The sequence below is a fragment of the Equus asinus genome, chromosome 5, assembly GCF_041296235.1.
Source record: "Equus asinus isolate D_3611 breed Donkey chromosome 5, EquAss-T2T_v2, whole genome shotgun sequence".
Taxonomy (NCBI): Eukaryota; Metazoa; Chordata; class Mammalia; order Perissodactyla; family Equidae; genus Equus; species Equus asinus.
In genome coordinates this window covers 37232200-37256232 of record NC_091794.1, presented here as the reverse complement: position 1 = coordinate 37256232, position 24033 = coordinate 37232200, and the positions used below count along the sequence as shown (strand labels likewise).

The following is a 24033-nucleotide window of genomic DNA, read 5'->3' as shown; positions in this document are numbered from 1 at the left end:
CTGTGTTTGTCCAGGGCGAGGCGTAGCCTGGCACAGATGCTGAGTAAACAGGAGTGCCGGCCTCACAGATCCGCCTTACAAACGAGTGGGGCTTCAGCTGGGAGGTGTTGCTGCCAGGCCACCTGCTGAAATATTACCCCGCTCAACTCCAACCAGTACCCCAGGGCAGAGGGGACTGGAGGGCAAGCAGTCCCATCTCTGGACCTTGGGCTTTCCAGCTCTACAATGGGGGAGTTGCATAAGATGATCTCCAAGATCCTCTCTGTGGTCTAGAGTCTTGAATGATGTTGCTGGAAGTCTCTAGGACTTGAGAACAGATCTGGAGGCAGAAGTGTCTGGGAGGTGGGAATGGAATCTGGGCCTCTGTCTCATGGCACCCCACCCCAACTCTAGCCCCAGGTACCCACCCATGCCTCTGTCTCTAGCCAGAGGACTGACCTCTCTCAGAGCAGTGTGCTTGAGCGCTGGATCCATGACCTCATTTATCCTCATGGTGCTTCCAGGATGGGATCTAGGGTACTTCGTGGTCAGAGGAGTAAGTGTGACCATTTTGCTTCTGAGGCCACTTAGAATCTGATCTCTCACTCTCTGTCCCCAGAAATCCTAGGATAGCTGGGGAAGGCTCTCGGAGGGACCATGGAGGGATGTTTCTCCAGTTAGGACAAGAGACTGCATGGCGACAGTGATTCTCAGACTTCAGTGTGCATCAGCATCACCTGGAATGCTTATTTAAAATGCAGAATCCTGGGTCCCATGCCCCAGAGATTCTAAGTCCCAAGATCCTAGGCAGAGTGGGTGGCTCAGGATTCTGAGTTTTTAACAAGCACCTAGGTGATGCTTAGGTCTCTGAGGAAGAGGAGTGAGTGAGCCTAAAAGCTACACACCCCTGGATTCAAATTCTGCCCCTGCCACTTTTTAGCACTGTGACTTGGGGCGAGTCACTAAGCCTCTCTAGATGTCAGTTTTGTTTGTTAAAATAAGGCTATAATATCTACCTCTTAATAAACAAGATCTATTGTTTCAGAGTGTTTATTGCACTTTGTAAATGTTTGTTAAGCAAATGGGGTAGAAGTCCATTTGGCCAATCCAGAAACCTGGGGGTTCTCCTTGATGTCTCCGCCTGCCACATATCTCTCAACCACTCAATCACCAATCCTGTGAACTCTGCCTCCTAAAATATCTGAGATCTGCCCTCTTCTTTCCATCCCCACAGCCACCACCTTCCTCTACCTGACCACTGCATAGGTTCCTCTCTGATCTCCCTATTTCCACCTTGCCTCCTCCATTCTTCCTTCCCAGAGCAGCCATGCTAACCTGATAAAGTAATGCCTCTCCTTCAAACCCTAGCTCTCTGGAAGGCTTTATGAGTCTAAAAAAATTCCTCTGGTCCCCCACACCTACTTCTAAGCCTCCTCTCAGCCCGTCTCAGCCTCTACTCTACACTCAAGATGTTTTGAACTTCTTTCAGATTCCTTCAATGAATCTTGGTTTCTCCTGCCCCTAGGACTTCACACAAAGTGTGCTTGCTCTTCCTGAAACGGCCACCTCCCCCTCCCCAAACACACATCCTTCAGCTACTACTCATCTTTCATATTTCAGCTTGAATGTCATTTCCTCAGGGCCAGACATAGCCGTCCCCCTCACATGTGCTCCTCCAGAATAATACCTGTCACACACTGCTGTGATTTCACACCTGCCTCCACCACTGAAGTAGCTCCGTGAGAACACCGGCCTCTGTGTTACTCATTGCTGTAGTGCCCGCAGTTACTAGAGTCTTTGGCTCAAAGAAAGATGAATACACAACTGAATGAACGAATGAATAAATAAACGAGTGAGAAGGCCCTGATCGCAGGGTATGTCGTGGTGGGCGCTCCCTGGTAGTGCCTAAACTGAGTTTAGGGTCTGGATGTGCCTGGAGAAAAAGACAGCTACGTGGGGGCGTCCCTGGGCTCGTGCAGGCCACACGGGGGCGCCTCCGGCTCGTTGTATCTAGACGGCACCTCCTAGGACTTGGTTCGGTAACTAATCGCAATGGGCGACAGGGGGCGGGGTTCTCCTTCTGATGGACAGTATCGCTCCGCCCAATCTAATTCATCTTTTCCTTGGCCCCGCCCACTCCGGGCCTTGAAGTCCCTGAGGGTGGGCCTGATACAGACGACACCAACTGAGTACCAGCACAGTGCTCTCAAGGCGGAACCAGGGAGCCTGGCGGTCTGTGAGTGGGCGGCCGGGGGCTGGGGGCGGGGCCGCGGAGTCGACAGGCAGGCGGCCGGTCCCGCCCTTCTCGCCCAGAGCGGCCGCGCCAGCGGTGGGGGTAGCAGAAGTGAGTACGTGAGCGGCGCAGCAGGATCCCTGCTCGGACCCCGGACGGCGCGCGCGCCCAGAGCCTCGGAGCCGAGTCCGGCCCGCGGCGGACCGCCGGATTACTGTGCAGCCCGAACTACGACCACTTGCGCCCTGCCGCCCCGGCCCGCCTCCCCGAGTCCTCCCGCTCTGAGCTCTCCAGCGCCCAGGATCCTCCTGGACCGGTCCGTCCAGATTCCCGCGGGACCGACCTGCCCGCATCCCCTAGCAGCGCCCGGCTCAGGGTGCCGCCTCGGTCCCAGCGCCGCCCGCCTGGATTGCACCCCCTCCTTGCCCGGATCTCCTGGCACCGTGCGCGAGCCTTCCTCTGGACCCGCCGAGCGGACCCTCCCCCAGGTGCCCGCAGCCCCTCCGGCGCGGCCCGGCGCGGCCCGGCGCGGCTCCCGGAGCCCGCCCCGGCCATGGCCCGAACCCGCCCGCCGCCGCCGCCGCCGCCGCCGGGGCTCCTGCCGCTGCTCCCTCCACTATTGCTCCTGCCGCTGCTGCTGCCCGCCGGCTGCCGGGCGCTCGAAGGTGAGCGGCGTCAGGGGGCGCGTCCAAGGGTTAAGGGGGCCGGGGTCGCCCCAGCGTGGGCCGGAGAGGGCCCGCGGTGTGGGGCCGATGCGCCCTGGGCGCACGTCGGAGGAGGCTCCGCCACCGGCGCTCTCTCCAGGGGTTGGAGGATGGGGACGAGAGGACGCCCCCGGAGCCGCCTCGGAGGAGCTGGCTCCGCGGCCGGCGGTCCACGGGTTGCGGGATCGCGGGCAGCTCGACTCGGATTGAGCGTCCTCAAAAGTCGTGGCCCCCCGTGAGCTTCTGTGGGAGTACCTCGCGCTCACGGCAGAGAAGCGGCGTTCTCGGCACCTCCCGGAGGCGAGCGAGTGTGGGCGACCCACCAGGCAAGGGGGGGGCTCTGAGGCTGCTGCGGGGCCGAGGCAGGTGGGGACGAAGCGGGTCTCCCCAGGTTGGGGGGTGGCGTTGGTTAGGAACCCGTTGGAGTTAACTGTGAGAGGGTGAGAGCGTGCACCCCGCTTTGTCCGGGGATGGCTGCGGGGGTGGAGAGACAGGGGCCTGTTATTGTTTATGGTTTACCGAGCGCCAATTACACATGAATGCTGTGCGCGCGGCCGTTGCACGCTGATCTGCGGCTCCCCTTCCGCCTTCTAGCAGGACACCCCGAGTGCTCGGGTCTCCATTGAACCCCTGAAGTGGTGGGGTTTGCTCCAGGGAGCTCCGGAGCCCGGTGTGTTCCCCATGAGCCGGTGGGAAAAGGCGGGCCTTCTCAGTGGGTTCCGTGAAACCTGCCAAGACTGGGGCTGAGGGGGTACCTCCAACTTCCAAATGCCTGTACTTGGATGAACAGCCCGAGTGTTGTTGGCCCTGGTGGGAGAGCACACACACATGCCGCTTGACACAAGCCTGCAGGGGACGGAGGCACTGACACCCGTCACAAACAATAGACACACACACGGTTTCCAAAGATTTGGGGGCCATTAAATGAGGGAAGGAAAACCTTCCCTAATGTGGAGGAAAAGACATCACAGAAATTTGGGGTAAACTGGAATATAGGCAGTACTTGTTTTTGGCATCTTTAACAGATCCAGTCACTTTCTTCCTTCAGGAACAAAAACAGGAATTCTGTGAAACTTGGTTTGTTCGTATGTTCACAGTCGGTAAACTTAAAGGTTGAAAGGGAAAAAAAGAACTCAGTTCTGAGAGAAAGACATCTTCTGGTGCTTTCTGTTTTTCTGCAGGGGAAAAAACGACCCCCTTTTATCTCTGAGCCTGTTGGTGCTGACAGACCGATTCACACGGCTGGACACATGCAAATCCAGACAGACACACCGAGGTCGCGCCCACACTTGCGCACACTCACCCACATGCGTGTGATAGGATCGCAGGCGTGAGAAACTGGCATGGGGCTTTGTTGTTGATTGCCTCAAGGGTGTGAGCCAGGGAGCCTGTTGGAGTTCCCAGGTCTGTGCCTCTGTCTTAGCCCAGGAGAGGCGACACACACATACATGCTCATGGGGCTGTGTCCCCCGGGCCCCAGGGCCCTTGTTAGTGGGGTGTGGTGGGTGCTGGTACCGAGAGTGGGGTGGGGGTGTGTGGTTGGGTCAGGTGAGCAAGGGCTTCCTGAGGAGGCTCACCCCTGCCTTCCTCCTTCCCTTCTGTTTTCCCTCCCTTTCTTCCTCCTTTTCACGTCAGTCGCTCAGAGCTGGCCTCCAGGCCTCCAGGCCAAGGAGCTGAGGGGCCGCCCTGATGAGCTGTAGCAGCCCACGAAGGAGAGGGCAGCAGGGCCATTGCCTCCTACCCTGTCCTGCCCCTCCCCCTCAGCTGTGAGATGGGATCCAGGGCTGCCCCGTGGCTGGGAGGCCAGGCCAGTGTAGGTGCCCCTGAGTAGCAGTGCCTCCGAAGTGTGGCTTTCGCCAGCTCCTTCACTTGTGCCATACCTCAGACCTTCGCGTCTTCTGTCTGGGTGTGTGAGAATGAAAGCAAAGAGAGCGGCCTCAGGGTGCTGACCCGGCCCAGAGGGCCACCTTCCCCCCTCCAGTTCTGCCTCCCTGGGAGAAGGGATGGTCTAGCACCCATCTCCCAGGGGTGTCGGGAGGATTGAATCCTTAATGTGTGTAAAGTGCTTCGCACATAGCCATTGTTATTCAAGGATTAGCTGTCATTGTTCTTACCCTGGGGTCTGCTCCTTGGGGAGCCATGCAAGTGAAACTGGTACGTGCCCTTACCCTGCCGGAGGGAGGTTAGAGGAAGCAGTGATGGGGCAGGCAAGGTTGTCTGAGGAGGAATAAGTTGCCCCCCACCCCCACCCCTTCATCTCCCTTCAGCTCTGGGAGGGATGGGATGGGATGGGAAGAGAGCTGGCCCTGACTCCTGCCTGTCCCCCACCCGTGTTCTGGAGCCTGAATGGTGGGGTGGGTAGACTTGGAGGTCCTGGGCTGTGGCAGCCCCCAAGCTTTACGGGCTGGAGATCTAGCCGCCTCGCTCCAGCCTTCCATTTGGGTTTGCCAGGATTTGGTTTGCTCGTGGCCTATGGAAGCCTTTTGGCTCTCTGCATCTGGAGGTCATTATATTTAGGCCCAGGGTCCCGGAGCTGAGGGTGCTGCCCCTCGTGGCCCCCTTGGTTAGATGCTGTCTAGCATCTGGCTGCTCTTCCCTCCATGCACACTTGAGGTTCACCAGGACTACATCCAAGGATCTCAACAATTTGGGGACGGAGCCAGGGTCCTTGCTTGTCCTCCCTGGTTGAAGAAACACTCCTCCCTTTGCCCTCTGATTCTCGCCCCCGCCCCTCCCCCAGTTGCCCTCAGATTTACCGTCAGTCACAGGGAAATAGGGCCACCTTGTTGGTCACTCCTTCAAGTGATGTTCCCCAGTCCCCCAAGCCAAGATCATTCTCCCTGCCAGGACCACAAGTGGTACAGCAGTAGGGTCTAGTAGGTGAGCAGACAGGAACAGACTGTGGGATAAGGAAGGGTGCCTGGACCACAGGATCCTTACACCTAAGATAGGATGGGGAGGCCCCTGTTGGGAAGAGACCCTTTTGAGAAAAGAGAAGCAGTTACCAGATCATAATTGGTGGGGGCCGCACAGCCCTCTCACAGCCGAGAAGGAGGCAGAGCAGGAGTCCATCTCTTTCTCAGCAGTGACCACTGAGGAGGTGGCAGCTGAGAGGGGACAAGGGGCTGGGGTTCCTGTGGGTTGCTCACTTGTTTGAGTTGCCTCCGGCGCCCCCCACCCTGTCTCTGTGTATCATGAGCTGGCACTTCAGAGCTGCCGATGAGGGACAGCAGCAGGTATTTGGGGGAACCAGTTTGCCCATTGCTGCCTTCCCTTTTGCCAGAACTGCTGCCGCCGTCGCCACTGTGGCCTCAGCGGCAGCCAGCTAAAGCCAAAGCTGCCGTGGGCAAGGCCTCCACCACCGGCCTTGCACTAATTAAACAGCATGAAGAGGCTGAATCACCAGGCCTGCATAGTTTGAAAATTGTAGCCCTGCCTGTTGTGCTGAGTCAAACTGGTTTGTCGGGATTGGGCAGCTAGGGGGGTGGCGGAGGGAGCCTGGGTACAGCTGGGCACCTGATGGGGTGGGAGAGGCCCCCTGCCCCAAGGGCTGGCCCCGGCACTGGGTCTCCTGTTGCCTTCTGCCCCCACACCCTCTGTGGCTGGGATCCCAGGGAAGGGTTCAGAGGCCTCACGTAAGGGCTAGATGGCCATCCGTCCTGGCTGGCTGGCAGGGCCAGGACTGGGGTGAGGGCCCTGGATGAGGACTGAGGCAGCCGGGCTCCCTGCCCTGTGCTTCTTCCTTCCTTCTCCTCCCTTTCAGGTTTATTTAATTATCAATCCCCATGATCTGAGGGGAGGAATGAAAAACAAAATGTGTTCTCTGTTCTGGGATGCTCCCCTCCCCTCCATCCCAGACTTGAGGGCTGAGGGGCCATGGTGGGGGAGGGAGAGGTGGTCCTGAGTGAGTTAAGCTCCTCCAGGTCTCATGGCAGGACCCCTTCTTCTTGTGCTGACCAACCCTGAGTGTGCAGCTTGGTACACATGCACACACACACTGACACATGGGGAGAGGCAGGAAGGGAAAAGACAGGACGGATCCCTCAGGTTGGTTGGCTGAGGTGGGGACCCCGTGGAGGAGGAGGGGGACCAACTCAGAGGTGGCATGGGATTTCTCCCTCTCATCCCAGGCAGGGCTCCAGGGTTCTTCTTCTTGTCCAGACACTGCCCCTCTGCCCTCCTGCCCCTGCACACTCTGCTGGCCCAGCCCTGCAGTGTGATCTTTCCGGCCGCCTCCAAGTCCCTGGTCTGGAGTTTGGGGTGGAGGCTTCTTGCTTCTGTCTCCAGACGTTTTTGGTTTCCTGGGTCTCACTGACACCCCTGTACCTAGGGTGGGGTGCTCTGGGTGGCCTGGGGCCTGGCAATGCTGTGGGGTCTGGCAGATGCATAAAACTCTGTGCACCTGGCCCTTCACCAGGGCAGGTGGCAGGTTTCCAGCTGATGCCTCTGCACCAGGGTGGCCCAGTAAGGCCCTCAGACATAGGCTGGATATCCACAATGTTCTTCTCCTGCTGGGCCCCCAACTTATGTGTGGAAGTGCTACCTGAAGCTCCTGGTGCTAAATCTCTTCATGATACCACCCCCTTCCCAAGGGCTCGGAGGCCCTTGGGACAGTGTCATTAGGCTGGCAGAGAAGTGACCTGCTGCATGGGCAGGGGCTGTACCTGGGAAGGCCACACCCAGCCACACCCTGAATCATCTTCATGCCCTGACCCCACCCCCAGCCTCGTGACCTGTGACAGCTCCTTCCTGTGCCAGAGCCACAGGAAGTACATCTGGGGCTTGCTCCTCCCCTCTGCCTCTGGTCAAGGCTGCCCTAGTACCTCTGCTTTCTTAGGAGACACTGTCCGCCCCCACCTCTTTCTCTGCCCCACTTGAAGACTCATCCCATAGAAAGAATATGCTTGTAGTGTGTGTGTGTGTGTGTGTGTGTGTGTGTATGTTGCATGTGCACGGAGGATGCACCTTGGGGACTTGACACGAACTCTAGGTATTGATACTTATACTGTGTACACATGCTCCTGGGGCATGTTTCAGTGCAGACAGCCATCTCTGTGCACAGCTGATGCCAGTTGTGTGTGACCATGTCACCGAATCTGTACGGAGGAACTGGTGTTTGTTTCCACTTGACTACTCAAGACTGTGACTCGTGGCTGGCAGTAGTGTGCACAGTTGAGTGTGTAAGGAGAATGTGCTTTTGGGTGCGTGTGCCCTCTGTGTATGCATATGTCTCAGGAAATCGGCACATATGAAGGCTGAAAGAGCGAGTCTCTGCCTCAGGCGAGGCATATCTGCGAGGGGGAAAGAGATACTGTACACGGGTGTCTGAGGAAGACTGATCTGTTTGTACCATGTGCGTATGTGTGTCTGAGGAAGACAGACCGTGGCTGTGTGGAGCCATGTGTGTGTTTGCAGACGGCTGTGGCTTTGTGTGTTTTTGTCCACCATATGTGTTGACTTGTCGCTCTTTGGCCCTGATGGTGGGGAATGAGCCCAGCCACTGAGAACTGGGGGATGCGTGTGCATGTGTGTGTTGGTGCACAGGTGAGGGCCACACAGCTGCTGCCACGTGGCTGTTGTCCATGGCCCCATGGAAACCTGAAAGGGTTGCTTCACTTCTGAGCACCGAAGCCCCAGTCCCAGAAAGCCCCCAGGCCTGGTGCCCACTTCCTGCTTGCTTTTGGGGGCTGTGGGGTTCCCTGCCTGGCAGAGCCCCGTGTCTGGGAGTGGCCAGCTGCTCTCTGGTCTCCCTCCAGCAGCCACATGGAGGGACAGTGGAGGGTGGGGGTGCAGACGGGAGCTGGGAAGTTTGGAGATCAATCACTCATTCCTCTTTTGTCCTTACCCCCTGTACCTCATATCCTTCACCCCAGCGTGTGTGTGCACGCAAACACGCACGCACACATGCCACACACATAGAGAAATGGTGGGCTCTGTTGGGTTGGGTCTCTCTCTCTCCTACTGCCACAGACAAGTTCTAGGTGCCCCCCATGTCCTTCCCGAGGCTCGGATTCGGTCATCTCAGGGTCTCCCTCTTGCTGAAGGGGACCAAGCCCCTCCCCTCCCCCAGAGACATGGGGAAACCGAGAGCAAGCCCCCCTCCCCACCAGGGTGACCGGAGCCCTTCCTCAGGCACACATGACTCGAAATCCAAGTCCTCTCCTCATTAATGGGAAAAATGTGCCGAGATTGAGCGATGGCCAAGGCTGAGCGATGGCCAAGGGCCGATCCCCTCCCTCTCTCGCTCCCCAGAAATTAAACAGAAATGAAGAACCTCCCCCCTCCTGCCCGCCGCCCCCCTCCCCACCGTCCTCCCCTCCCCTCCCTCCTCTCAGAGCCAGCGCAAGGCTTGTTTTAAACTGTGGAGGAATCTGGCTGGAGGGGGGAGGGGGCTGAATATTTGGGTTTAAACAGTTCCAGATGGGTTTGGCACAGGCTGAGCAGAAGGAAGTGAGCGAGAGGGAGGAGGGAGGCTGCACTGGAGGAGTGGTGGGAGCCCTCGCCTGCTCTGGCGGCGGTGGGCAGGGCAGTGGGCAGACAAGCAGGCGGACTGGCTGGCTGGCTGGCTGGGGGTGGGGGTGCGCTTGGCACTTGGCTGGGCCCACTCCTGGGGACAGGAATACTCTGGGCTGCTGGCTGGGGAAGAGACCACTTGGCAACTTCCCTCTCTGTCTCTGTCTCTGTCTCCTTGGGCCTCCTCTTCTCTCCATCTCACTGTCTTTTGTAGTCCACCGCTGGCCATCCCGGCTGTCTGGTCCCAGCCAGCCAGCTCTGCACATCCCTCCAGCTCGGTGCCGCCCACCCTCCGCCTCAGCGAAGCCCCTGCTCCACCGCCTCTCTCCCCCGTCTCCAGGCCCCTGCTTCTGCCCATCTCTGCTTTCCTCCCGGACTCCCCTGCCGAACGTCTGTGTCTATCTGTCTGTCTGCCAGAGAGGCCAGTCAGGCCACCGGCGACGAGACTGGGATAGCTCACCCTGCAGCCGGGCCCTCCAGGGACCAGCCTCGGCTGCAGGAAGAGGAGGGAGCCTCCCTCCCCACAGTGAATGGCTACTGCCCGCTGCCCCCTCTGCCTCACCTGGGGCCCCCAGCCGCAGCTGCCTCATGCACCAGGCACCACGAAGCCCACGAGCCTGGAGACTGTGGGGTTTGGGTCTCTCCTCTCCTGGGTGCCCTCAACCTGCCCCACTGTTGATGAACAGAAGTTCTGGGGCAACGCTGCCCCATTCCAGCTCAGAGCTGTGGGGAGGGCTGCTGGCTGCCCTGTCTCCCAGCCTGTGAGGAAGGAGTTGGCACCTCTTTCCTCTTTTTCCTGCTCCTAGGTCTGATCTTGGGGTCACACTGTCAGAGAGCAGAGTTGTCCAGCCAGAACCCAGAACCAGGTTCCCAGGGGAGCGAGTTTATATCAGAAACATGAATGGGCCCTTCCTATGGCCGAGCAAGGGGAAACAGACAAGAAACCGCAGCTCAGAGCGGGGTTGGTGCTGTGACAAAGCCCCTGGCCCTGGATATATAGAGGAAGGCATCTAAGCCTGAGTTGAGGATTCAAGGAAGGCTTCCTGGAGGAGGTGACAGCTTAGTTGGTACTTAAAGGATATACAGGAACTTTCCAGGCTCCCTCTGTCCCCCGTTTACAGAGGAGCATATTGCAGTCAGAGTGCCCTGGTTAATGCATTAGTTGGGGAGTCAGAACTGAATTTGAGCCCCCTTTCAACCCTTCCCCTCCAAGTCCTAGCAGTTTTACCTTAGGCTGTGTGTTTACTTTATCTGGGCTTCAGCTTTCCCATCTGTGAAAGGGGCACACCAACAATACCTTTCTCCAAGGACTGCAGGCAGAACTGAACTAGCTCCCCAGGAGCTGGTCTGGGCCTTGGTGGCCCCACCTCACCCTCAAAGAGCATTCCTGCCCCTTCCCCCGGAGATGGTTGAGTAGGGGGGCTCTGGCCTGTAACTGCCGTCCCCTTCTGGGCGTGTGGGGCTGTGCCTTTGTGTTGGGGATGGAGTCCAGGGAGGCCTGGGCGCAGGGTCTGAAGCACACGGCCCTTTGTTCCAGGAGAAAGGCCCTGCCGGCCCCTTTGTGTGGAGATTAGCAGAGCCTGTAGGTGTGTGAACCAGTCCTGGCTCCCGGCTCATTAACCCAGGCCTGGGGTCAGTGGCAGACACCCACCCCCAGCTGGCCCTACCCAACATCTTTGGGCTGTGACATCTCTGGGGACGGCTGCAGGGTCTCCTCCGGGGCAGGGGAGCTGAGGGCTTTGGGGACTAGAGGGTGGGGTGGTACCTGGTGGGAATCAGTCTCTGGTGTCCTGGCCTTTCCTGGGCAACCTCCTCGCCACCTCCTCTTTCTCCTCATCCTGAGCTTGACCCCTGACCTTTTTCCTTCTGTTGCTTCCCCAGAGACCCTCATGGACACAAAATGGGTGACATCTGAGTTGGCATGGACATCTCATCCAGAAAGTGGGGTAAGACTTCCCCGCTATCTCTCCCGTGTGTTGGTTGCCAATTAAGCCACCTCTCCCTCCAGCGTCACCCCCCTCAGGGCTGGAGAAGAGCCGCCTCTGCGTCCTGCTTGTCCTTCTCACCTCCGGCAGCATCCCCATCCTCTGCCCCGGCCCCCTCCTTCTTTGCCTGATCGTCTCTCTCTGTGGATGTTTTTATTTCTCGCCCTTCAGCCCGCCTGTGTCCCCCTTCCCACATACACACCATCTTTGTCCATTCTCCCTCAGCCTGTTTTCAGCCTAGTCCCACCCCTCTCCTGCCTGACGGCCCTTTGAATGTCTGTCCCAACCATCTCCCTCCTTCCTGGGTCCTGGGAAGAGCACTGGCTTGGGAGCCAGGAATCCTTGGATCCAGATCTTGAACTTACTGCGTGACCTTGAGCAAGGCAATTTACATTTCTGGGCCTCTGTTTCTTGACTGTTAATTTCTTGTAGTCCTGACTTCTCTCAGATATTCTAATTAACCTCCCTAGGGGGCCTTCACAGCTGCCTAAGCTCTGGAACACTGAGGTTGGGTGGCACTACAGGCTTCAGTCACCAGCCCTGACTGTGTGACCTTGGGCGAGTCCCTACTTCTTGTGAGTCTTGGCTTCCTCGTCTCTGCAGTGCGGACAACAGGTGCACCTCCTCATGGAGTTGTTGTAGAGGTCAAATGTGATGGCAATAGTGATGGCCGATATTTATTGAATACTTGCTCTATATCAGGCACCGTTACAAGCCCATTACTGTTTTAAACTAACATAATTCCTCACAGCCTCATTTATTTCAATGAGCCCCATTTTTACACATTGAAACTGAGGCATAAAGAGAATAAAATTTATAGGAATACTCATACAGTACTGATCAAGAGCCCTGTTCTCAGTGCTTTATTCCTTTAAAGTCATTTATTCCTTACACATGTTTTTTCTTGCCATGTTACAGATGGGGAAATGGAGGCACAGGGAGGTTAAATGACTTACCCATAGTCACACAGCAAGCAGAATGGTGGGATTTGAACATGTCTGTGTGCTCAGCCACTATCCCACAGAAGCATCTCTGTGAAGTAAATATAGCAGAGCTGGGCATGTGGTAAGCACCTGGCAAATGTTGGCACTCACTCTCTTTTTCACTTGGTCCATGCACAGTGGGAAGAGGTGAGTGGCTACGATGAGGCCATGAACCCCATCCGCACATACCAGGTATGTAATGTGCGTGAATCAAGCCAGAACAACTGGCTTCGCACGGGGTTCATCTGGCGGCGGGACGTGCAGCGGGTCTACGTGGAGCTCAAGTTCACGGTGCGCGACTGCAACAGCATCCCCAACATCCCTGGCTCCTGCAAGGAGACCTTCAACCTGTTCTACTATGAGGCTGACAGCGATGTGGCCTCGGCCTCCTCCCCCTTCTGGATGGAGAACCCCTACGTGAAAGTGGACACCATCGCGCCCGATGAGAGCTTCTCGCGGCTCGATGCCGGCCGTGTCAACACCAAGGTGCGCAGCTTCGGGCCACTCTCCAAGGCCGGCTTCTACTTGGCCTTCCAGGACCAGGGCGCCTGCATGTCGCTCATCTCCGTGCGTGCCTTCTACAAGAAGTGTGCATCCACCACCGCGGGCTTCGCCCTCTTCCCTGAGACCCTCACTGGGGCAGAGCCCACCTCACTGGTCATCGCCCCCGGCACCTGCATCGCTAACGCTGTGGAGGTGTCGGTGCCGCTCAAGCTTTACTGCAATGGTGACGGAGAGTGGATGGTGCCTGTGGGCGCCTGCACCTGTGCCACCGGCCACGAGCCAGCTGCCAAGGAGTCCCAGTGCCGCCGTGAGTGGGGACTGGCCTGGGGGAGGAGAGGGAGCGAGGACCAGGCCACAGCCACCTGCTGCCCCCTGCCCACCACTTCCCACCTCAGGACAGAGGCCTGAAGTCTGGGGCGGAGGGAGGAAAGGGAAGAGGGATAGCAGGTGCAGCGAATCTGGTGCAATGAGGGAGGTGAGAGAAAATGAGAGACATGAGGATAACAAGAGGAAAAAATAAAACTAGAGAGAGAAGAGAGACGTGGAGAGTCTTTGATAAGGAGGCACCTGAGGAACCAGGAGCCCAGCAGAGATGCCCACTTTGTCCCGTCCCCAGTGTATGCTTCACCCTGGAAGTACCCTGTGTGCACCTCGTGCTTGGCCCTTTCCCTTGGGGTCTCCTCTTTGTGAAGCACAAGCACCAACCCCACCTAAGTGTTAGCCGTGACTCTCGGGAGCCCTGGGAGATGTGGGGGACATGCATTATTCTGTCCTTATTTCATACATGAGGAGGTTAGGAGGCTTGCCAGGACTCATAAGACCTTACTCTATAAAACCTGTTCACGTAGGGTTCTCATTTGAGCCTCGCCACAACCTTGTAAGGTCGATTCCATTTATCTCCCCTATTTTGCCAGTAAGGAGACTGCGTCTCAGAGAGGTTCTGTACTTAGGCCTCCCAGCTGGGAATGTGGGAGCTGGGCCGACAGCCTTGTCCGGTGCTCTGCCACCCAGACAAGGTGCCGAGGGCCTTGCCTTCTGTCCCTTCTGCCTGATTCTCTCCCCTGGCCCTGGCAGCCTGTAGCTCTGAGGGGTGGGAGCTGGCTCTTGGCACAGCCCTAGGTGCGAGGAGGCTGGCGGCCCGACCTGGCTGTGAGGCCCTGTCTTGGGTGTTGTCGTGGGAAGGTGAACAGTGCCTTGCCCGGCCCCGCCACTTCTCTATGGGAACCTGCCCCCAGACTTCCTCTTCCTAAGTGGAGAAAGGGGTGGGGGTGATGAGCCTGACAGCCTGAAGAGGGGCTAACACTCTGCAGGTCCCTGGCAGGAAATGCATGCTGGTTCCCATAGCAACCAGGCTGGCCTGGCCTCTGCCCCCTCCCCCACTGGCTCAAAGGAGCTTGGATGGAATATCACCTTAGTGGGGAGATTAAACCCTGGAGAAGGGCACAGCCCCAACTCTGGGCTTTCCACATTCTGGATGACCTCCTCAGAGGTGGTCCTGTATGGGTAGGGTGACCGTATGCTGTGGTACGTCCAGGCCAGTGCTGGTATATGCCTGTTATTCTAACATGATGATTGCTAATGTCTGCTTTCACCTTCAACATACTCCAGTTTGAATACTAAGTTATATGGCCATCACAGATATGGGGACCCTGGAGAGCCCAGGTCCAAGGGCCCGAGTATAGATGGCAGGAGAGAAGATGGAGGAGGAGAAAGGTTCAGGCACTGAGCTCTGAGCTCACTTTGGGGCCTGGGGTTCCCCTTGTGGACACTGTGAGGCCTCTGAACTCCAGGTGACCCCTGCCTTCCTGCCTGCTCTCTTTCTCTCCTTTTCTCACCGTTCCTCAGCCCCCACCCCTGCCCACGGGCAGAAAGGAGCTGCTGCCCTGCTTCTGGTGGGTGGAGACAGAGATTGGCTGTGAAACTCAGAGGCCCCACCTCCTGGCCCTTCTAGAGTGTCCTTAAGGGTCCTCAGGAATGATTTTCCCCAAGCTTCAGGGAGGGTGGGGTCATCCCAGCAGAGTACAAGGTGCCACTAGCCTGCTTAGGGGTCTCTTCCCCTCCCCCTCCTCTTCCTCCTGCTCTCTCCCTTCCCTGCCTTGACAAGCCTGGGCTGTCCAGGTGATGGGGCTGACGTCGTCCATGATGCCCCAGGCTTGGGGTGAGGGGGCAGGGGCGGGGAGGAATCCGCTGACGTGGGGTTTCCATGGGGCAAAAGGGCCTTTTGTAGCTGCAGCGGGAGTTGGGCAATCCCAGCATGGCCCCCACAGTCTAGGAGGTGGAGGGGCCAAGACCTGGGCTGGGGAAGGGCCAGATTCCCACGGGGTGTGGATGATTGGTGTCTGCAGGGCAGGGAGGTGAGCTCGTCCACCCCCTTCTCCCCCGCAGCCTGTCCCCCTGGGAGCTACAAGGCGAAGCAGGGAGAGGGGCCCTGCCTTCCCTGCCCCCCCAACAGCCGCACCACCTCGCCAGCCGCCAGCATCTGCACCTGCCACAATAACTTCTACCGCGCAGATTCCGACTCTGCAGACAGTGCCTGTACCAGTGAGTGAACTTGCGCGCTTACCCTCTCCTGCCCCAGGGCTTCCCTCTGTGGGCTGGCCTGGGACGGCCTACACGGTCACTGTGAACATCTCCATTTTCCAGATGGGGAGACTGAGGCTCAGAGAGGTTAGATGTTGTGCTCACTATGGCACAGCTAGGAAGTGACCAGCCCTGAACCAGAATGCAGGTCAGCTGGCTCAGCCCCTCCACCAACATTTAATAAGTGCCTGCTGGCTCCTAGCCAGGCATCAGGAACCAGCTGGAGCCCTCCAGTCCATCTTCCTCTGTAGAACTGCTGCTCTTTTGGCCCAACTCTAACCACAGAGGGGGCCTCACATCCCTGGGGCAGCCTAGTGTCTCGCTTTCTCTCTTCTCTGGCCTTTGGTGTGCCAGGCATTGTGCCAGGAGCCAGGGATGTATGTGGAGAAGAATAAGATGCAGTCACTATCCTAATGGAGCTCACAACCTGGTGGGAGAAAAAGATGTAAAAACAGATAATGACCATTTAATGTGCTAAGTGCTGGGCTGGAGGAGATGCCCAGGAATTATGTTATGGGAGTGCAGAGGACAAGGAGAGGATGAATTAAGGAGGGCTTCCAAGAGGAGGTGACGTCTCAAGTTGAGCCTTGAAGACTAAATAGGAGTCTGCACAGTGAGGAAGTGTAGGAAAGTTATTCTGCTTATGAAGCAGAGGCAAAGGCAAGGAGGTCAGAAGCAGCTTGGAATGTGCACAAAGTCTGGGCAGGAGGGGATCCTAGGGCCTTAGCTCACTGTCCTCTCCCCTCCTTCTTCCGCGTAGCGGTGCCCTCTCCACCCCGGGGTGTCATCTCCAATGTGAATGAGACCTCGCTGATCCTCGAGTGGAGCGAGCCCCGGGACCTGGGTGGCCGGGATGACCTCCTGTACAACGTCATCTGCAAGAAGTGCCATGGGGGCCCCGGGGCCGGGGGTCCCTCAGCCTGCTCCCGCTGTGATGACAACGTGGAGTTTGTGCCTCGGCAGCTGGGCCTCACAGAGCGGCGGGTGCACATCAGCCATCTGCTGGCCCACACGCGCTACACCTTTGAGGTGCAGGCAGTCAACGGGGTCTCGGGCAAGAGCCCTCTGCCTCCCCGCTACGCTGCTGTGAATATCACCACCAACCAGGCTGGTGAGGAGGGGACACAGCAGGGTGGGGCCTGGGTCATCTTCCCCCACACAGAGCTGAGGTTGCCCATGGCCTGCCAGTGGACCACAGGGATCCCATGGGCTGTGGGTTCCTTGAGAAGAATGCCAGGGCCTGAGGAGCCCATGATGAGCCCCCCCACTCTTCCCCTAGCCCCGTCCGAAGTGCCTACATTACACCTGCACAGCAGCTCAGGCAGCAGCCTGACCTTGTCCTGGGCACCCCCAGAGCGGCCCAACGGAGTCATCCTGGACTACGAGATGAAGTACTTTGAGAAGGTCAGAGCCTCAAGGGGCAGGAGGAGGCCTTGGGACAAGAAGATTACCCCCAGATAGTGGCAAGGGCCCTTGGGAGCAAGACCTTGGGTACTGAGGGGGCTGTGGGGCCGGCCTGGGGCTGGGCAGGGCCTGATGGACCTCAGGACCCACTGAGACGCCTTCTTCCTCCTGGTGTTGCAGAGTGAGGGCATTGCCTCCACAGTGACCAGCCAGAAGAACTCAGTGCAGCTGGACGGGCTGCGGCCCGATGCCCGCTATGTGGTCCAGGTCCGCGCCCGCACAGTAGCTGGCTATGGGCAGTATAGCCACCCGGCCGAGTTTGAAACCACAAGTGAGAGAGGTACACCCGCCCTGCGCCTTCCCCTGCCTCAGCCCCCACCGTCCCTCCCTCCACTCACCCTCCCCTCCTGTCTCCAGGCTCCGGTGCCCAGCAGCTCCAGGAGCAGCTTCCCCTCATAGTGGGTTCTGCCACGGCTGGGCTTGTCTTCGTGGTGGCTGTTGTGGTCATTGCTGTCGTCTGCCTCAGGTACTCCCAGGCCCATGCTTGCTCCCCTGGGCTGACTAGAGCTTCCCTTTAGCACCCTGGAACCCTCATGCCCATAGGTGAACCCTCACCCACATCAAACCCAGAGCCACAGCCTTCCTGGGCCCAGGCTGTCCTTGCTGGAAAGGCCCTCTCCAGTCCACACCCATGTCCTCATCCTATCCCCTCTCTGTGCCCTGAATCTACTGACATATCCCTTCAGGGACCAAGTCCACTCAGCCTCTTGTCCAGAGACCCAGTGGCTGCTCTAACTACCAATCCTGAGACCAGGCAGCGGGCCATCCCCTGTGTGCTCGGCCCCTCCTGTGCACTCAAAGGTCCTCTGACAAAGGCAGCTGCCGGACTTGTCTCAGGCCTGCCCTCCCTCCCGCCCCCTCCAGGAAGCAGCGGCACGGCTCTGATTCCGAGTACACCGAGAAGCTGCAGCAATACAGTGAGTCTGGCTCCTCATCCTGACCCCACAACGTGCCCTTTGTCCCTGCAGGGCTTGGGGACACCCTTTTCCCTCCCTGGGACTTTATTCCTTGTACTCCTACCCTGGAGGCCCCTCCTGCTTCCAATCGAGTGCCATTTCCTGAGCCCCTGCCTCACCCCTGCTAGCCCCAGAGATGAATGAGACGCGAGCCCTGTCCTCAAAGGCAGTCAGTCAGTCCCAGGAGGAAGACAAGATGCGTACACACAGGAAGCAATGAGAGAACAATTAAGTGTTAAGTCGGATGTTCCTGTTATAAAGGGCAGTAAGAGTTCAAGAAGAGGAAGCCTTCCTGGAGGAAGTGCCCTTGGGCTGAGCTGAGCCGGATAGAATGAGCAGGGTTTAGAGAGGTTGGGAAGAGCATTCTTGGCCAGAGGAGCCTTTGGAAGGTAGTGGGTGGGGTGAGGAGAGTGCCCAACTGTGGGGGCAGCAAGAAGACTGGTTTGACAGCTCCTGGGAAGCCAGGCTGGGTAGTTGCGGCCAGTCCTTGGAGGGTCGTGAAAGGCAGGCAGAGGAGTTTGGACTTGACTCCACCACCGGTAATCCGAAAGGCTCTCCAGGTGGGGAGTGATACAATGAAAGTATTGTTTTGGGAAGACAGGTATGCAGGACAGACTGGTGGGAAAAGTCCAGAGGCAGAGAGCCCAGCTGGGAGGCTGCTGCAGGAGTCTGAGTGTTGAAGGCCTGGACAAGGTCGGGGCAGTGGGAATGGGGGGAGGGGCAAGTCTGAGAGAGGTTTCGATGTGATGAGAGATGAGGAGAAAGAAGAATCCTAGGTGTCTAGCCTTTATGGTCGCCAGCTCTCTCGGAGGGGATGGTGGCGGGTTGGGGCGAGGGGCAGGTGGGGCTTCCACAGGGAGGAGTATGGAGCAGCTTAGCAGGGAGGTTGGGAATGTGCTCCCATCAGGGATGAGAGCCTAGGACAGGATCCCGGGTCCCCTCACCATCCCCAGCCTGAAGATCTGTCCCTCTCTCAAGCTCACCTTTTCCTTCTCTAGTTACTCCTGGAATGAAGGTTTATATTGACCCTTTCACCTACGAGGACCCTAATGAAGCCGTGCGAGAGTTTGCCAAGGAGATCGACGTGTCCTGTGTCAAGATCGAGGAGGTGATTGGAGCTGGTGAGTGCCCTGGGGCACAGTGGGGAGGAGAGGCCGGGGGTTACCTCGAGTGAGGACTGAGGGGGGCTGGGGACAGGAGCCATCCCAGAAATAGCTCACTCCCTGTGCCCTGTGCTCTGCAGGGGAGTTTGGGGAAGTGTGCCGCGGTCGGCTGAAACAGCCTGGCCGCCGGGAGGTGTTTGTGGCCATCAAGACGCTGAAGGTGGGCTACACAGAGAGGCAACGGCGGGACTTCCTCAGCGAGGCCTCCATCATGGGTCAGTTTGACCACCCCAACATAATCCGCCTGGAGGGCGTGGTCACCAAAAGTCGGCCAGTCATGATCCTCACCGAGTTCATGGAGAATTGCGCCCTGGACTCCTTCCTCCGGGTAAGAGCCAGCCCCGGGTCCCTCCCCCTCGTTGTCCACCAGAGAGCTGGGTGGGGCAAACCACCCCTCCCATAGATCAGACAGACCCTATTCAAGTCCACAGATATCTACTCAGTTGGCATGGCACAGGGCAACAGCCCGGCCTTCAGCCAGAAAGACCAGGGCTCTCCTCCTGACTCTGCCCCCTGTCACCTGTGTGACCTCAGGCTTTACTTAACCTCTCTGAGTCTCAGCTGTCTTCGTTGTAAATGGGAGTGGGTCCTCATGGGAGTTAACTGGGATGTTGTGTACTGATGCCTGCCACATAGTAGGGCAGCTTACTGACTCAGTGCACTCTGGACATGGTCTCAGAGGACTTGAGAGGGCCGGCGGGCAGGCAGGCCCTGGGGCAGGAAGGAGGCGATGGGCCCACCTGAGCCTGCTCATTGCCTCCAGCTCAACGACGGACAGTTTACGGTCATCCAGCTGGTGGGCATGTTGCGGGGCATTGCTGCCGGCATGAAGTACCTGTCTGAGATGAACTACGTGCACCGAGACCTGGCTGCCCGCAACATCCTTGTCAACAGCAACCTGGTCTGCAAAGTCTCAGACTTCGGCCTCTCCCGCTTCCTGGAGGATGACCCCTCCGATCCTACCTACACCAGCTCCCTGGTACAGGAAGCAGCCGGGAGGGACATTGGGGGTGGGGCCAACCAGGCAGGGGCTCGGGGCTGGGGAGCAGCCCCGAGTCATAGGGTGAAGGGCGTGTGCCCCCCCCACCAGGGCGGGAAGATCCCCATCCGCTGGACTGCCCCAGAGGCGATAGCCTATCGGAAGTTCACCTCTGCTAGTGACGTCTGGAGCTATGGGATCGTCATGTGGGAGGTCATGAGCTATGGAGAGCGACCGTACTGGGACATGAGCAACCAGGATGTGAGTAGGGCCAGCCAGAGTGGGTGGATGGGTGGAAGCTGGCTGGGAGCAAAGTGTGGCTGACTCCAGGTGTCCCCTCTCTTGACCCAGGTCATCAATGCTGTGGAGCAGGATTACCGGCTGCCCCCGCCCATGGACTGCCCCACAGCACTGCACCAGCTCATGCTGGACTGCTGGGTGCGGGACCGGAACCTCAGGCCCAAATTCTCCCAGATTGTCAACACCCTAGACAAGCTCATCCGCAACGCCGCTAGCCTCAAGGTCATCGCCAGCGCCCAGTCTGGGTCAGTCCTCTCCCTCTGCTCCCACCCTGCTCTCGAGCCAGCAGCCGCACTGCTGCTTCTCCTGCCATCAGGACTCACCAAGCTCCTCTCTTCCACCTACAGCATGTCACAACCCCTCCTGGACCGCACGGTCCCAGATTATACGACCTTCACGACAGTTGGTGACTGGCTGGATGCCATCAAGATGGGGCGGTACAAGGAGAGTTTCGTCAGCGCGGGGTTTGCATCCTTTGACCTGGTGGCCCAGATGACCGCAGAGTGAGTGTGCTGCAGATTGGGAGGGGCGGGGCAGGGGGCTCTGAGCCAGGCCTAGGGTGGTGGGCCAGCGGGGAGGGACTGACCCTGCCCTTGGTCCATCTGCAGAGACCTGCTACGGATCGGGGTCACCTTGGCCGGCCATCAGAAGAAGATCCTCAGCAGTATCCAGGACATGCGGCTGCAGATGAACCAGACGCTGCCCGTGCAGGTCTGACACCCAACTTCCACTGGGTGGTGCCCCCCAAGGACTGCACAGGGACTCTGACCAGCCGGCTGGACTTTTGGACTTTTGGATGCCTGGCCTTAGGCTGTGGCCCAGAAGATGGAAGTTTGGGGAGGGCCCAAGCTGGGACTTCTCCTCCAGGCCTGTGCTCCCTCCCCAGGAAATGTGCCCCAAACCTCTTCATATTGAAGACGGATTAGGAGAGGGGGTGATGACCCCTCCCCAAGCCCCTCGGGGCCCAGGCCTTCCTGCTCTCCAGTGGGGGATCCCCACCACCTCAGACTTGGCTATTCTTCAGTGCTGGAGGTCCTTGCAGGGTCAGGTAGGGGATAAGCCTGGGTTCCATAGGGCCCAGCCCTGGCAGGGGTCTGGCCCCCCAGGTAGGCAGAGAGCAGTCCCTCCCTCAGGAGCTGGAGGAGGGGACTCCAGGAATGGGGAAATGTGACACCCGCATCCTGAAGCCAGCTGGCACCTCCAGTTTGCACAGGGACTTGTTCTGGGGGCTGAGGGCCCTGCCCCACCCCCGCCCTTGGTGCTGTCATAAAAGGGCAGGCAGGGGCAGGCTGAGGAGCAGCCCCTTGCCCCCCAGAGACTGACTCTCAGAGCCAGAGATCGGATGTGTGTATGAGTGTGTTTTATGTGTGTGTGTGTGTGTGCACGCACTGGCCTGCACAGAGAGCATGGGTGAGCGTGTAAAAGCTTGGCCCTGTGCCCTGCAGTGGGGCCAGCTGGGCCATCAGCGGAATAAAGGCAATAAGATGATTCTGTTGTCCCTTCTCATTCCACTTCCCAAGGCAGGATTCCCTGATGCCCTCAAGTTCACAATCCCTCAGCACCAGCCCTTCAGAACTCCCTGGAGTCATTGGGAGACCAGACCCAGGCCTATCCAGGCTCAACTTCCCTTTTGTGCTTCGGCCTCATTGCATCTAACTTCTTGGAAGTGGAGTGATAAGAGTAGAAAGCAAACTGCCCCAGAGCTCCTTCCTCCTAAGGCTCAGCGCAGGCGTTCCTGGGGTAGGGGCAGACACTTGAGTCTGGATGGTGTTTTACAGTCATGTTCACTCCCGTTGTCTCCCAGGGAGCTGAGGGTAGAGGGGGTTGGTCAGCTCCCAGGGTCACATGGCGGCCCGACAAAGGGGAGGAGAGCCCACTGGTGTTCAGATGCAGAGCCCAGCTCCCTTCAGCAAACATCAGCCCAGAAGTGTGGCTGCTCTTCACCAAGTCCTTACTGTGTTCCAAGCACTGGGCTAAAATGCTCCATTTATGGATGGATCTTATTTAATCTCACAACAACCCAGCCAGAGAAAGAAGTATTTTTATCCTTTTTACAGAGGAGGAAGGGAAAGGTTAAGTAACTTGCCCAAAGTCGCTGAGCCAGTAAGTGAGGCCTGGGGCTAGGATTCCCACCCAGACACTGCCTGTGCACTTGAAAGGTTCAGAGGATAAGTTACAAGAACCAGGGAGAGGGTTAGGAAAACAGTTTCTGGAAATGTCAAAGGAGAAAACATGGGGGGCGCTCAGAGGCCCCTTGGATGCAGAAGCAGGAAGAGGGTGGGGGACAGGTGCGTCTCCTGGTGTCAGAAGGGGTCCTTGGGCAGTAAACCTTTACGGGGCATGGAACAGGTTTCCAAGGTACCTGCACATCCTAAATTAGAGGGTCGTTGGCTGGACCCGGTAGGGGGAAGGGCATGGACAAAGCCTCATGGATCACCGAGTTCGCGTGTCGCGGCCCCGCACATCTCCAGACGTTTCCAGACAGGGCAGAGCTCGGCAGGGGCATTCCAAGTGGCGGAGGTAGCTAGGGGTTGCGATGCTACAGGCCCGGGGCGGCTATTTCAGGCGCAGGGGACCAGGCCCCTTGAGGTGAGCGGGCGGGCCCGCTCCGCGGCGCGCTTCGGCGGGGAGAAGAGGCGGGGGACGGCCGTGGCGCGGCGCGGGCTCCCGGGACCCCCTGCCCCGGCCTTCCGCGGCGCGCTCCCGCGCTCGGGCTCCTCCCGCGGCGCCGCTCGTTGGTATTCCCCCCGCGGAGGCAAGCGCCGCGCCGTGCCGCAGGAGGGGCCCCGGGATGGGCGCCCAGCAAGGCTCCGGACCTGGGAGCCCCCGGGGGCGGAGGAGGGCGGGGGACAGGGCGCAGCCATCGAGATCTCCTTTCTTTCCTGGATGGGGACTCTGCCAAGGGCGGGGGATGGGAGGGACGATGCGGGGGCCCGAGGCCGCCTTGGGCCCAGGCGCCGGAGCTGTCAACGGCGCAAGGTGTCGCGGGTGGTCGGGGGAGGGGACGTGGTGCTGAGTGGCGTCCGGCACACCCCTCGCCGCATTCCGGGGCCGAGGACTGAGATAAAGGGGTGGGGGCGCTCCAAGCTCCTGCTCAAGTGTCCACTTCCTACTCCTGAGGCTCCGGGATGGGGAGGGTCCGTGGCCCATGTCTCCTGGACTCCCTCCCTGCCTTATCCCGTCATTCTAACCATCTTAGCGGGAGTCTGGGATGGGGCCTCCACCTGAAGAGGTAAGACGTCGCCCCCTACTGGGTCCGCCGGCAGGGCGGGATGGTGGACACTGAGCGCCAAGGCAGGAGCGGCAGCCGCACAGTAAGGGGGACACTTGGTGTGTGCGCCCCAGGTCGAAGATTTTGAGGGACGTGTTCAACCCAGAAATGCGGGGTCCATAAGGCACTCCGGATGTGTCCTGTGCAGCGCACCGCACATAGCTCTCTCCGCGTGCGCCCAGATCTGTACACATGCATGCAGTGCACGCACACCTCTCTCCTTCCACTTAGCCACGGGAAGCAGCAGACCGGGGCACGCTACACTTACCACAGCCACACTTACATCATGTCCCCAAGTCACCTCCCCTACTCGGGTTCACACGTCCTCAGTTACAAGACCCTCCCTGGCCCCACCTCCCAACCCACACACCCTAAGAGTTAGCCGAGCCAGAGAAGAGGTGGGGGAAGGGAAGCAAAGA

The 24033-nt window shown here is 58.7% G+C and overlaps 1 protein-coding gene across 2 annotated transcripts; it reads left to right on the top strand.

Moving 5' to 3' along the window:
* Positions 1–2342: 2342 nt before the first annotated feature.
* On the top strand, positions 2343–21831 carry EPHB3 (EPH receptor B3). Of its 2 annotated transcripts, none has more exons than XM_044771227.2 (16): positions 2343–2877; positions 11311–11375; positions 12536–13208; positions 15287–15442; positions 16242–16592; positions 16761–16885; positions 17066–17225; positions 17303–17411; positions 17810–17862; positions 18900–19022; positions 19145–19392; positions 19828–20043; positions 20155–20304; positions 20395–20588; positions 20691–20846; positions 20952–21831. In XM_044771227.2, exons 1-16 carry the CDS (start codon positions 2766–2768, stop codon positions 21058–21060), a joined length of 3000 nt encoding a protein of 999 aa, XP_044627162.1. In that variant the 5' UTR covers positions 2343–2765; the 3' UTR covers positions 21061–21831. The 2 variants fall into 2 exon arrangements, with proteins under 2 accessions (XP_044627162.1, XP_044627163.1); XM_044771228.2 differs by having other exon boundaries at positions 2621–2877; positions 17066–17216.
* The last annotated feature ends 2202 nt before the right edge of the window (positions 21832–24033 follow it).